This window comes from Panthera onca, chromosome B2, assembly GCF_046562875.1.
Source record: "Panthera onca isolate mPanOnc1 chromosome B2, mPanOnc1 haplotype 2, whole genome shotgun sequence".
Classification (NCBI taxonomy): Eukaryota; Metazoa; Chordata; class Mammalia; order Carnivora; family Felidae; genus Panthera; species Panthera onca.
In genome coordinates, this window is record NC_138343.1 from 824,127 (window position 1) to 839,164 (window position 15,038).

Consider the following 15,038-nt stretch of genomic DNA (forward strand, 5'->3'; position numbering starts at 1 on the left):
CTTCCTCTTTATTTCTGGTTCAGTATCCAGTATCACTTCCTCTGGCTCCATTTCCGACCATGTCAGGGTCCTCACATCTGTCACAAAATCCCATTCACACCAAAGAGGTTAAAAAAGATGGCTATAACAATTCATTCCATGTCTAATACCTGCCCATAATCCTGCCCTCCTCCCCTGGAAGAACCATGATTCTCAATGTGTGGATTCCATTGTCTTCCTTTGTTTTATGGATGATTTACCTAGGTATGCATCTCCCAGGAATATAGTATAACTTGGATATTTAAAATTTTTTATGTAAATAAATTCTGTTGTGCCTGACTTCCTTCATATGAATAACATCACATTTTCATGATTTATGCATGTCTAAGCATTTCAGTACTTCATTTATTTCCACAACTGTGATATTCTGAATAGAAAGTAATAATTTATCTCTCCTGTTCATAAAGATTGTAGTTTTTAATAACCTATAATTACATATGTATTAATATCCACATGTATACATTCCAAAGCTCTTTTTATGATTTTTTTCCTAGATATTTGATGCGTTTTTATTCTATTGCAGGTTGTATCTTTAAAATTTTTAATTTTGTTTTTTAACAATGGCTGTTCAAGCAAAATTGATTTCAATATTGACCCTGTATTCACATTTTACCCAACATACTTACTGAGGCTCCTAATTTATCCAGAGATTATTTTAGATTGTCCACATATACACCATTATTATGTGTAAAAAGTGACCGATACACCAATATTCATCAATATTATGTGAAGTTTTACTTGTACCTTTTCGAGTTATGTGATTTTAATTTTTCTACTCAATTTATAGTACTATCTTGCCCTGCAAATGATGAACGTAGTATGTGTGACATTGCTTATGTAGTTCCTAATGTCAAAGGGAGAGTTTTGATTATTTCACTATTACTATATAATAAATGTGATGTGTTTTATCTTGCCACTTTTTATCAGCTGTTATTTTTTTACACTCCTTACATTCTAAGATTATTTTATTTTTGTCATAAATATGAAATTTTATGAAGTATTTTTCTGTGTCTGTTGTGAAGACCATGTGATTTTTTCGGCTTTGCTTTATTATGTTGTAAATTATATTTATTGATGATTTCTATGGTTATACAAACTTTACCTTCACAGAGTAGGCCTAACTTGGACCAGAATTATTATCTTAGTTTATACATTCAGTTTGTTACTTTTGTTGACAGTTTTGTTTTTTTACCAAAACTCATAAGTGCTATAGACGTGTAATTTTCCATTTCTATAAAGTTCTTTTCTGGTTTTAGTATCTAAGTTATGTTAGATTCATGAAGTGAGTGGAGTTGCCTCATTTTCTATAATCTAAAAGAACTCAAGATTGATATTGTGATCTTTCAGTGCAGGGTCCTCTAGCCCATGACCATGACGTCCCCTCCTTCTATCTCATTAATGTGTGCAGTTTTTCTGGAGGGCCCCTGCATGCATTTTACAAAGATTTATTGCTAGGCATTGAATGTTTCTGATCCTGTTGTAAATGGTAGTAAATGGTATTTTTTTAAAAAAATTTTTAGTTGGTTGTTGCCACTGTATAAAAATATGTTTTGTGGGGTTTTTTTTTTTTTTTTTGGTATATTGACCTGGTATCCAATGAATTTGCTAGCCAAATTATTAATTCTAATTTATTTGTATATCCTTTTAGAGATTTTTGTGTATTTTATCACACAATCTGAAAATAATGACAAATTATTTCTTCCTTTCTGAAACTTCCTTTTTAGTTTTCTTTTTTTTTCAAAAATTTTTTATTACATTTATTTATTTTTGATAGAGACAGAGCACAAGTGGGGGAGGGGCAGAGAGAGATGGAGACACAAAATCTGAAACAGGCTCCAGGCTCTGAGCTGTCAGCACAGAGCCCCACGCAGGGCTCGAACCCACAAATGGTGAGAGATCATGACCTGAGCTGAAGCTGGACACTCAACCTACTGAGCCACTCAGGCACTCTGCTCCCCCTTTTTAGTTTTCTTTTCTCTTACTGTACTGGCTGGGTTCCCAGCAGAATTTTGGCTGGAAGTGTCAGAAACTGTCCTGCTCACTGACAGGGAGGACGGCATCCCCTATTTCACCTCTGAGTTTAATGGTTTGCTACAGGTTTGTGTTAAAGACTGTTTTCTTTCTTTTTTTTTTTTAATTTCTTTTAATGTTTATTTATTTCTGAGAGAGACAGAGACAGAATGCGAGTGGGTTAGGGGCAGAGAGAGAGGGAGACACAGAAGCAGAAGTGGGCTCCAGGCTCTGAGCTGTCAGCACAGAGCCAGACGTGGGGCTCAAACTCACAAACTGTGAGATTGTGACCTGAGCCGAAGTCGGATGCTCAACCTACTGAGCCACCCAGGTGGCCCTGTTTTCTTTTTTAAAAATATTTTTAATAATTTATTTATTTAAATTCAAGTTAGTTAACATACAGTATAGTATTTATTTCAGGAGAAGAACTCAGTGATTCATCACTTACATACACACCTAGTACTCATCACAAGTGCCCTCCTTATTGTCCTTCGCCCATTTAGCCCATACTCCCACCCCACACCCATCCGGCAACCCTCTTTGTTCTCTGTATTTAAGTTTCTTATGGTTTGTCTCCCTCTGTTTTTATCTTATTTTTCCATCCCTTCCCCCCATGTTCATCTGTTATGTTTCTTAAATTCCACGAGTGAAATCATAAGATATTTGTCTTTCTCTGACTTATTTCGCTTAGCATAATACCCTCCAGTTCCATTCACGTTGTTGGAAATGACAAGATTTCACTCTTTTTGATTGCTGAGTAATATAAAAAATAGATTTTTATAAGGTGCTGAATTTTATCATATTTTCTTCTATATGATTAAAAGATTTTTTTAACTTTTATTTATTTTTTTTTTTTTTTTGAGAGAGAGAGACAGAGTGGCTGCAGGGGAGGAACAGAGAGAGGGAGACACAGAATCCAAAGCAGGCTCCAGGCTCTGAGCTGTCAGCACAGAGCCCGACATGGGGCTTGAACTCACAAACTGTGAGATTGTGACCTGAGCCAAAGTTGGATGCCAAACTAACTGAGCCACCTAGGCACCCCATCTTCTATATGATTTTTTTATCTGATTTTATTCACTTATGTGGTGAATCATATTACCTGATTTTAAACATTAAGTGCTTCCTTGCTTTCCTGGAATAAGTACAACTTGGTCGTGATATGTTTTTCTTGCCACATACCATAGGATCTCTTTTGTAGATGGCTGGTAATTTTCCCTAATCAACTAATAGTTCATTGAATTTGAGTAACTTCAAAACACTGATCTTTTTTTAGTTTCTAGACACATCTTTCCTTTGCTTCACTGTTTTAGTGATATTTATACATGAATTCCAATTGAACATATACATAATATCCTTGGTAAACTTTAATAACCATATTTTTCTTGCTAATATTTTGAACATCTTGTTCATTTTATTTTAATTTTATTCAGCTTCTTAATCTTGACCTCATTTTCCTGTAAGATTTATTCAGCCAAGTCTATATTCTGTGTTTCAAAATTTTATTTCATTTCTGTTGTTTTCTTCCCCATTTTTGTTCCCTCGGCTAAACTCCATTACTGCTCATCTCTTACACCATGTATTTTATGAGTTCTTATATTTCTGAGCTGTCTTCTAGTTCCACAGAGCTAATTATTTCCCGATGTTTTTCTTTTTAAGTGAAATGTGATCCTGTAACTTCATCTTCCGTGTGTAACACTGAAGGAATGAAGTGATGGGACCTGGGTGGCTCAATTGGTTAAGTGTCTGATTTCAGCTCAGGTCAGGATCTCGCAGTTCGTGCGTTCGAGCACTGTGTTGGGCTCTGTGCTGACAGCTCAGAGCCTGGAGCCTGCTTCGGATTCTGTGTCATCCTCTCTCTCTGCCCCTCCCCTATTCATGGTCTCTTTCAAAAATAAATAAACATTAAAAAAAATAGTGAGTGAGGTGAGTGCCCCTCCTCATCTGCTATTTGCTTCTCTCTTGACCCTTTCATGCCCATTGGGTATTATTATTATTATTATTTTAGAAATATGGAACTCATTTCTTATTACTACATTCAACCTGAAATTTTTTTTCCTGGACCACCCATTTCAGAATATTTGTGTTGGGAAGGAGCAAAGTCTATGCTTTGAGCTTGAGAATGTTCCTTCAGACCCAGGGTCACACACATAAGGGAGATTTTAGGCTGTCGTGTTGTGATGTGAACTCACAATTCCTGCTCACCGTCTGTTCACAGTCCCTCTCCTTGCCACATACATAACAAGAGAAAATATTCTTCAGAAGGTCTGTCTCAGTGGTGTCCTGTGTGGTTCTTCCAGAAGTCCAGATGGATATAAGAACCATCCCCTGATATGCTCCATCCTGCCTCATGTTCAGGAGGCCCCTTAGCTTACCTCCGTCAGCTTCTCAAAGTAGGAGGCATCCTTTCTTCTGCATATTCCACTGTCTGACCTTCACTAACCCTGGAATAGTTTTCTATTTTAGGATCCATGTTTCAGAGCTCAGCTGCTTAAATAAAGCTGCATTTCCCCTTTATTATCATCCTTATTGTTTTGAGTTGATTTCTCAGAGGAGGAGAGGAAGTAATGATTCTCACAACGCTAATGCTAGAGTTTTGGCCTATCCTTATAAATAATCTCTAGGGTCATTGACAAGACTTACACTCTCTGATCCTATTTCCAAGCTATTCAACAATAAAAACTGCTGAAATTTTGCGGGATTACGTATCTATAAAATGTCAGTTTCCAGGGAGTGTTAATCGGCCAGTGTGTCCTTAATGGGAATAACAAGCCAAAGTTTAAATAACAAATTATGGCTTCTAGGCATAACATAACTCTATCAAATAATCACCACCATAACCTCTCACCTCTTCCATCCATGGTTGTGACTCCAGGACAAACTGTCAGGGGCACTATTGCTAAAGGCGCCCTTCTTTGTAGAAGTCAGAAATTTCATTGTTATTGAAATATATTTGAAAGTTTAAGTTAAACAAAAGCAAATGTGACAGAAAAAATAAAACTTACAATCATGATTATATGTGGGTTAAATGTCTCATCATTGCCTATGTTGCCTTGTGACAATCTGTAAGTTCTGGACACATGAATTTCTTGCACAGAAACTGCAGTAATAACACCATCAGTAGAAGTATTTCATTGATGAAACCAGACACAGAAGTGTATTTTGAATTGCAAAGCATAGTTATTCATTTGGTCTTATATTAATAGTACTTCAAATAAATGATGGTTGTAATTTCCATGCAGAGTTGAAAATGAGTCAGTTAACTATGGAAACTCCTGGGGTTTTTTAAAAATGATTTTCCCTGGGTAATTTACAATATACCTTAATTGCTAATGAGATAACCCAGCATCCCTAAGGTCTTCCCAGACTCAACACATTTCATCATTGCTCTTTGGGGAAATGACCTGTCATCTTTCACACTGCAGGTTTCTCTTCTCAGTCATATAAATAGGATGATTCTCCTTGCACAGGAACAGGAGTGGCTCCTGTATGATCCCCATGGCAAGTGGGAGAAATCTTGTAAGTAAAGAATAATTACATTCTCAGTGTTATTTAGGTGAAGAGAGAAAGAAACATTCCCTACTTTAAAAATCATGTTGTATTTAAATTAGTTTACAAAATTCTCAAAGAAATGTACAAAAGAAGCTTCTGGCTTTTATATGAATTTTCTGTCCTTCAAAGTCCGAGACATGTTTAATCACATGTAATGAAATGTACACTAGAAATGAAAATGAATATTTGTGTTTTTAATTTCACCCCCAGAGTTCATAAATTCATTTTAACAAACATTTTTAAGACCCTAGGAAGTAGTTTATAACACCGCTATATACATAAAAAGTTCATGTCTGTGAAAGAAAGAGTTAACGTTTGTTTTACGAGGTAACGTAATAAATTCAATTTTGTGTACATGTGGTATGGGAAGTTACTGTTATCAAAGTCAGTACAAATGCCGAAAAATTAGCTAAAATTTAAAATCTGAGGTGCAAAGGATGAGAGGGCCAGAAGACCTAGGCTGTTAGTTTTCTATGAAAAATTGGTAAGGGAAGCCTTGTGACACAGGAGGAAGGGGAGAAAGGAGAGCCCGTTAGAACACTCTGGGGACAGAGCTAGCAGGGAGGGTGCCCTGGGTGGGGGGGTCAGGAGGGCAGCTAGGTGGTGTCTTTGGGAAGGCAAAGGGCAACGCTGACATGGGGGCACTAACCTGCCACTGAGAATTCAGGAAGAAAAATAACGTGGAAAAGACCACTGGTTTGGAAGCTAGGAATTCATTTCTGTGCATGAGAGACATTGTTTATTTTTTTTATTTTTATTATTAAGATTTTATTTAAATTCCAGTTAACCTACATGCAATATTTGTTTCAGGTCTACAATTTAGTGATTCCACCTATACAGCACCCAGTGCTCATCACAAGTGCCCTCCCAATACCCATCATCTTTTCCTCCAGCCTCCCACCCACCTCGGGAGAGACCTGTTTTAGTTGAATATTTGGGTTGAGCCTTTTTTTTTTTCTTTGGTAAAGTATAATTAAGTCACAGTTTTATGCTAGTTCAGGTGTACAATATAATGATTCAGTAATTTTCTATCTTTCTCCAGGTTCATCACAATAAGTACACTCTTAATCTCCATCACCTATTTCACCTATCTCCTCCACCCCCCATCTCCCCTCTGTTGATCAGCAGTTTGTTTTCTATAGTTAAAAGTCTTGGTTTTTGTTTCCTTTTTTCTTTGTTCATTTGTTTTGTTTCTTAAATTTCACATACGTGTGAAATCATGTGGTGTTTTTCTTTCACTGGTTTATTTGGTTTAGGATATAAACTCTAGCTCCATCTACCTCTTTGCAAATGACCAGATTTTGTTCTTTTTGATCGCTGAGTACTATTTATATGTGTATGTGTGTGTATATATATGTATGTGTATGTATATATACACACATACCATTTCTCCATCCATCAGCCGATGGACACAGGTTGCTTCCATATCTCAGCTATTGTAAATAATACTGCAATAAACATGTGGGTTCATATATCCCTTTTAGTTAGTGAGTTCATTTTCATTGGATAGCTCAGTAGAGACATTACTGTATTGTATGCTAATTTTAATTTCAATTTTTTTTGAGGAACCTATATAGTTTTCCACAGTTCCTGCTTGAGTTTTTACAAAGACACCACTTTTTTTTAGGTATGAAAGGAAAGAGTCAGATGTGATCAGCAAAGTTTCTTTTAACAAATCTCACATATTCATGGACGTTTTCTCTGTGCCGATCCTGAGGGGAGTCATGAAATATGAACACAAAAATAACACAGCTCCCCCTCCTGAGGTGTTTTAACATTTCATATGTATGAGTCATAGAATGGAAGTTCTTGTAGGATGAGAGGAAGGACACAAATGAATATCAGAGATTGAATGTAAAATGAAGAGATGGAAACAGGAAGTGGTGCATGGTGGATACAAAGTTCAGATGAAAAATGGCATCTGAAGGGAAAGTGGGAGGAATGCTGTTCTGGGACCATGTGGGGAAGGGCAAATAGCATTTGGAAACCCAAGTTTTGAGATGAAAGAAAAAAGTTTGACTTTAAAATCTAAAGTCAGTTGGTCACCTGGGTGGCTCTGTCAGTTAACTGTCCAACTCTTGGTTTTGGCTCACGTCATGATCTCATGGTTTTGTGCTCAAGCCCCGCTTAGGGCTCTGTGCTGATAGCATGGAGCCTGCTTGGGATTCGTTCTCTCTCCCTCTCTCTCTGCCCCTCCCCTGCTCATGCTGTCTCTGTCTCTCAAAAATAAATACATAAACTTAAGAAAGTTTAAGATATAAAGTCAGAAAATTTACGTAGCAGAGTGAAAATGGAGACCCAAACTGAGCCCATGCAGTTTAAGTAATAGAAAAGGGGTATTAGAGGTATGAAACCTGTGTTTTCTATGAACCCTTGAATGAAAGAGACAATGAGTGGTCACAGAGTCCAAACCCCCTTCCCAGCACCCCGATTAATAAAGAGAAGTCCACTGGATTTCATCAGCCTTTCATCAGGCTTTTCCTATGGTATTTTGCAGGTTTTAGCCATGGCATAGAAGCCGACAGAAAACTGAGAGTAGGGATCTAGTAGACAGGTCGCCCTGGGATAAATTCTAGACCTAATTGGATAAACAGAACAAACACTCAATGAGATGTAAATACTGATGTGTTATTTGATTATATGATACGTTTCTTGCCAGCTATAATTCCACTAATATTGTTTATAAACACACTCGCTTCCAATATGTTAATGTTTTATTGTCACAGCTGATATTAAGAAATAGGAAAATGGTCAACAATAGCCACTTTGGTGGATTTATACTCCTTGGATTCCCAGGGCAGCCACAGCTGGAGATGATCATCTCTGGGGTTGTCTTTCTCTTCTACACCATTGCCTTGATGGGAAACATGGCCATCATCCTGCTGCCGTTACTGGATGAACATCTCCAGACCCCCATGTACTTCTTCCTTAGGAATTTGGCCATCTTGGATCTCTGTTATATCACAAATATAGTCCCACAGATGTTGGTCAATGTCTGGGGTAAAGACAAAAAAATCTCTTTTGGTGGCTGTGCCTTTCAACTTTTCACTGATGTGACACTATGCACAGTCGAATGTATGCTTCTGGCTGTGATGTCTTATGACCGATTCAATGCTGTCTGCAAGCCTCTGCACTACATGACCATTATGAATCCCCAACTCTGTCGAACCCTGGTGGCCATGACCTGGGGAGTTGGTGTTACTAATTGCATGATACTTTCACCCTATGCCATGAGTCTTCCCCGATGTGGGAACCACCATTTGGATCACTATTTTTGTGAAATATCTGCAATGGTGAAGATTGCATGTGTGGACACCACAGCCATGGAGGAAACCTTATTTGCATTATGTTTTTTTATTTTCCTCACACCACTCCTTCTCATTCTAGTTTCTTATGGCTTCATTGCTATAGCTGTGTTGAAGATCAAATCTGCAGCAGGGAGACAGAAAGCGTTTGGGACCTGTTCCTCCCACCTCATTGTGGTGTCCATCTTCTATGGGACTGTTATCTACATGTACATCCAGCCAGGAAACAGTCCATCTCAGGATGAAGGTAAACTTCTCAGTATCTTTTATTCCATTGTTACTCCCAGCTTGAACCCCCTGATCTACACACTAAGGAATAAGGAGTTCAAGGGGGCCATGAAGAGGCTGATTGGAAAAGAAAAATGTTCCTTGGAAACAACAGGACACTAATATCTTTTTATGAGAAGTTTCCAATTAAGAAATTGGTCCTGTGTAACATACAAATCATTGCCAAATTATTTTAGTAGTACTCATCACCTAAAAGTGAAAATTATACCTAAAATGTTGCTTACATTTTAGCATCAATGTCCCAAATTGCCAAGGGTTGATTCTAAACCAAGTATGTCTCTCAAAGTCACCAGTTATCACCTTTGATCAGTCATCCCCACCTGCAGCCAGAGAGCAGGCTCTATGGAGTCCAAGCATTGTACTGTGAGGGGAAGGAGGGAAGACTCTACCAAACTGGATTCAAGTTATAATTTATCAGATATCTTTAAATTATCATGACACTTTAACAAAAAGAAAAAAGTTAATGTTCTAACTATAAGTTTTTACACTGACTCTACAATTTGTTCATGTGAAGACAAAATCATTTCTGTTCAGATCTTAAATGTTCCTGCCATGTCTATTTACTTTAAAAGAATCTTAATATATTATGTAAACTGGCTAAAATATATTTCTACTTGTAGCTGTTTTCTGCCTGAATCAGGACTTTCTCAAACTTAGCCTGTCAAAATAAAATGTGAGAATAAATTGGATGCAGAGTTTGATATTATAACACGGCTAACAAATCATCCTTGATTTCAAATTTCTGAGTTCATTACAGCAGGTACATTAATCTTTTTCATTAATTTGTAGTAAGAAAACAATACATGGAAAAATAAATAATGTGTTTATTAGCTCTTTTTTATAAGGTCAGCATAAACTTGACTTCAAAATGTTACAGGGATATTACAAAATTAAAAAAAGGAAAAAGAAAGAAAATGAAGGGAATTTTTTTCAATATCTTTCATGAACATAGATGTAAACATCCCTAACAAAAGATTAAGAAATCGAATCCAGAAATAAAGGTTAACATGTCAGTCAAGTGGGTTTACTCCCACTATGCAAGATTGGAGTAACATTGAAAATCAATCACCACATGATTCTGTTAGTATAATCCATAATATTAACAAAATGAAAGTAAAAACAATAAAGTTATTTCCATAGATTCAGTAAAGCATTTCAACATTCATTTACTGGAAAGCAAAGGCTCTTAGCAAACTTGGAATATAAACAAGTTCTGTATCTTGATGATGATTAAGTTTCCATCTAACATATTTGAGGAGGAGGCTAAACAACTCGACCAATAGGATAATATGGAGTCCAGAAGGAGCTCCAACACATAGACAGCCAACCAATTAATGACTCTTGTGCCCCGTAGTGCAGGAGGGAGAGGACAGTCTTTCAATACGTAGCTCCAGATCAACTGACGTCCTTGTGGGAGAAAAGATACTTAAACTTATACATAAGAATCAATTTCAACTTGATTATAGATATAAGTAAAACAAGATGGATTTTAATGATATTATTCATGAATTTTGAATAGGAAAAGATCTATTAAATAAGACAGAAACTTTTAACCATAATAGAAAAATTTGACTAAATTGAAATATAGTAAAATTAAGACCATACCTTTGTGAAAAGTTCCATTAAGAGAGCCACTCCGTGTGTGTGTGTGTGTGTGTGTGTGTGTGTGTGTGTGTGTGTCTGGCTGGCTGTCTCAAGGAAAGAATTTCCATCCAGACTATACAAAAAATTCCTACAAATCAAAAAGAAAAAAACAGAAAATCTAACACAACAATCACATATCCAAATGGACAATACATAAAAATATACTTAAGTTCAGGGTTATGCTAAATGAAATAAATCAGACAGAGAAAGATAAATACCATATGATTTCACTTACATGTGGAATGTAAAAAAGTAAAGCAAAAAAAAAAAAGCTGAAACAGACCCATAAATACAGTGAACAAACTGTTGTCAGAAGAGAGAGGGGTGGCGGATGGGCAAAATGAGTGAAAGGGAGTGGGATATACAGGCTTCCAGGAATACAATGAATAAGTCACAAGAATAAAAGATACGGCACAAGAATACAGTCAGGGGTATCATAATAGTGTTGTGTAGTGAAAGATGGTACCTACACTTGTGGTGAATGTAGCATAGCATATAGAGTTATTGAAAGACTATATTGTGTTCACCATACTTCATGTGTTCACTATACTTCAATTATAAAAAAATATTTGCAGATAACACTATACTCTATGTAGAAAACCAGAAAGAATCCACCAAAAAATTGCTACAGCTACTACATGAATGCCGCAAAGTCACAGGGTATAAAATCAATGTACAGAAATTGGTTGCATTTCTATACACCAATAATGAGGCATCAGAAAAATAAATGAAGGAATCAATCACATTTACAGTTGCACCAAAAACAATAAGATATTTAGGAATAAACCTAACTAAGGAGTTAAAAGATCTATACTCTGAAAACTATAGAAAGTTTATGAAAGAAATTGAAGAGGATGCAAAGAAATGGACAAAAAAATCCATGCTCATGGATTGGAAGAACAAGTGTCATTAAAATGCCTATACTATGAAAAGCAGTCTACACATTCAATGCAATCCCTATCAAAATACCATTAGCATTCTTCATAGAGCTAGCACAAAAAATTCTAAAATTTGTATAGAACTACAAAAGACCCTGAATAGTCAAAGCAATCCTGAAAAAGAAAAAACTGGAGGTGTCACAATTCCAGATTGCAAGCTATACTACAAAGCTGTAGCCATTAAGACAGTATGGTAACTGTCACAAAAACAGACACATAGATCAATGGAATAGAATAGAAAACCCAGAAATTGACCCACAACTATATGGTTAAGTCATCTTCAACAAAGCAGGAAAGAATATCCAATGGAAAAAAGTCTCTTCAACAAATGGTATTGGAAAAACTGGATGGCAACATGTGCAGGTATGAAACTGGACCATGTTCTTACACCATACTCAAAAATAAATTCAAAATGGATGAAAGGCCTAAATGTGAGACAGGAAACCATGAAAATTCTAGTGGAGCACACAGATAGCAGCCTCTTTGGCCTCAGCTGGAGTAACTTCTTACTTGATAACATCTCCGGCGGCAAGGGAAACCAAAGCAAACATGAACTATTGGGATTTCATCAAGATAAAATCTTCTGCACCCTGAAGGCAATAATAAACAAAACTAAAAGGCAGCTTACGGAATGGGAGAAGATATTTACAAATGACATATCTAGTAAAGGGTTAGTATCCAAAATCTATGAAGAACTTCTCAAACTCAATACTCAAAACACAAATAACCCAGTTAAGAAATGGGCAGAAGACATGAACACACAACTTTCCAAGGAAGGCATCCAGGTGGAAAACAGATACATGAAAAGATGCTCAATATCACTCATCATCAGGGAAATACAAATCAAACCATGATGAGATACCACCTCACACCTGTCAGAATGGCTAGAACTAACACAGGAAAAACAGATGTTGGTGAGGGTGTGGTGAAAGGGGAGCCCTCTTGCTGTTGGTGTGAATGCAAACTAATGCAGCCACTCTGGAGAGCAGTATGGAGGTCTTCAAGAAACCAAACATGGAACTACCCTGTGATCCAGTAATTGCACCATTAGATATTTACCCAAAGCATACAAAAATATGAATTCAAAGAGGGTAAATACACCTCAATGTTTATAGCAGCATTATCAACAATAGCCAAACTATGGAGAGAGCCCAAATATCCATTCACTGATGAATGGATAAAGAAGATGTGGTATATATATACAATGGAATATGACTGAGCCATCAAAAGGAATGCAATCTTGCCATTTCCAATGACATGGATGAAGTACAATGTATTATGCTAAGCAAAATAAGTCAATCAGAGAAAGTCAAATACCATATGATTTCACTCATATGTGGAATTTAAGAAACACAACAGATGAACATATGGGAAGGGAGGAAGAAAAGAGAAGACAGTGAAACAAAGCATAATAGACTCTTGATGGTAGAGAACAAACTGAGGGTTGATGGAGGGAGGGAGGTGGGGCATGGGCTAGGTAGGTAATGGGTATCAGGAGGGCACTTGTTGGGATGAGCTCTGGGTGTTGTATGTAAGTGATGAATGATTGGATTCTACTCCTGAAACCAATATTCCACTGTATGTTAACTAAAAGTTAAAAAAAGAGAAACAGTTGAAAATACAAAATAAATGCAAACAGAAAATACTTGGCCAATCATCAGGGTCAATTATAGTGACAAAACAGAGTCATTTTACACATTCAAGTATTGCTTCATGAGAATGCTGTATTCTATTCTAAAATGATGGTGTTTACTTACTGTTTGTATTAGCAAAAGTTTGAAGGCACACATGGGAATGATGTTACATCATATGAAACATAACACCTGAATCATCTGAATTTAAGGGCATTGGTGCCATCATCCAGAGCACAGGATATGATGAATTGGCTGTCTTCTGCATCGGCTGACTGAAGCTTGTACTTAAGGACAGTCTGTAGTCAATAATGTTGACAAGCTGGAAGTTTCCTGGTACCTTGTGGAATAAGGAATCAGTGGGCTCAGGAAGGTGGGAGTTTTGGAATCTGTGTAATGCAGACGGCTCTGCCCCCACCCCCCACCCACCATGGGGAGCTCCACCCCCACCTCCCCACCCACCACGACGCCTCTGCCCCCACCTTTCACCCACTACGGAGAGCTCCACCCACCATCCACCACAGATGGCTCCGCCCTCGCCCACCACGCACCACTGATCACTCACCACTCAAAGCTCCGCCCCCACCCACCACCCGCCACGGACTGCTCTATCCCCTCCACCAGGTTCTTCTCTAAGAGATACTCGGGAACCTTGATTCTTGGTAAGCCCAGGACCACATCAGGCGGTGGGGACTGACTTTACCATTTTAACCTGTCACCTGTCACCTGAGAAGCATTGTGGGAGGGAGGATGCCTTTTTTATCCGGAGGCTGATGGAGTGATTCATACTGACCTGAATCCCCACTAGCTCGGAGGGCCTCACCTGGCTGACTTAGCGTGTTTTGCACTTTAGAGAGCTTCCTGTGTCCGGGGAGCAAGGACCTGGGATGTGGCAGGTGATGGGTGTGACGGGTCTCCAGGTGGGCTGTGGTGGCACATAAACTTATTTGCAAGTCTGAACCTACCCAAGCTCATGTATTTCCCTTGAAGCCTGAGCTGAGGGAAAGCGGACAGTTTGCCAGGTGGGTCTGAGTCCACGGACCGTGTTGCCCTTCAATAAGAGACACCTGGCGCCTTGAGCTCTGGGAAAGGTGGGGACTTGCTCATGCGGCCAGTCCACAGACTGGGGCTGGTTGTCGCCAGTTTGAAGCTGCTGCTCAGAAGTACTGGCGGGGTTTTGATCCCAGCGGACCGCTGGCTAGGCAGGTGGTTCAGGACCGGTTTGTTCTGTACAGTCCTGGAGGACCCCACTGCCATTGGCGAGTGGGTAGGTACATCTCCTGCATGGGAAAGCCATGGGGGATTGTGTAGCCAGCGACTTAGAACAGGGCAAGTCCCTTGAGGTTCTGGGTCTCAGACTGGGCTGTCGGGGTTTCCGTGCATGTACCCATTTCAAGTGATCTCCTACGTATCGGGGCATAGTCCCTCTGAAGGTGTAGTGGAGGAGTCTGCACTGATTTGCCAGGGCACGGCTTGTTGGCTGCAGGAATATCCTTCACTGAGAGACACCTGAGAGCCTTGATGACTGCTAAGCCTGGGACCACCAGGCAGCCATTCCAAGTAGGGACTGAGCTTGGCAACTGGAAAGGTTCATGCAAGCAAGAATTCGAGTGGTGGGCTCCCTCTGGCCTGGA

At 38.4% G+C, this 15,038-nt stretch overlaps 1 protein-coding gene across 1 annotated transcript; it reads left to right on the forward strand.

Moving 5' to 3' along the window:
• Nucleotides 1-8,224: 8,224 nt before the first annotated feature.
• Nucleotides 8,225-9,897, forward strand: LOC132666599 (olfactory receptor 2W1-like). The gene has a single exon (XM_060614606.1). The coding sequence runs from the start codon at nt 8,346-8,348 to the stop codon at nt 9,291-9,293; it is 948 nt and encodes a 315-aa protein (XP_060470589.1). The 5' UTR covers nt 8,225-8,345; the 3' UTR covers nt 9,294-9,897.
• The last annotated feature ends 5,141 nt before the right edge of the window (nt 9,898-15,038 follow it).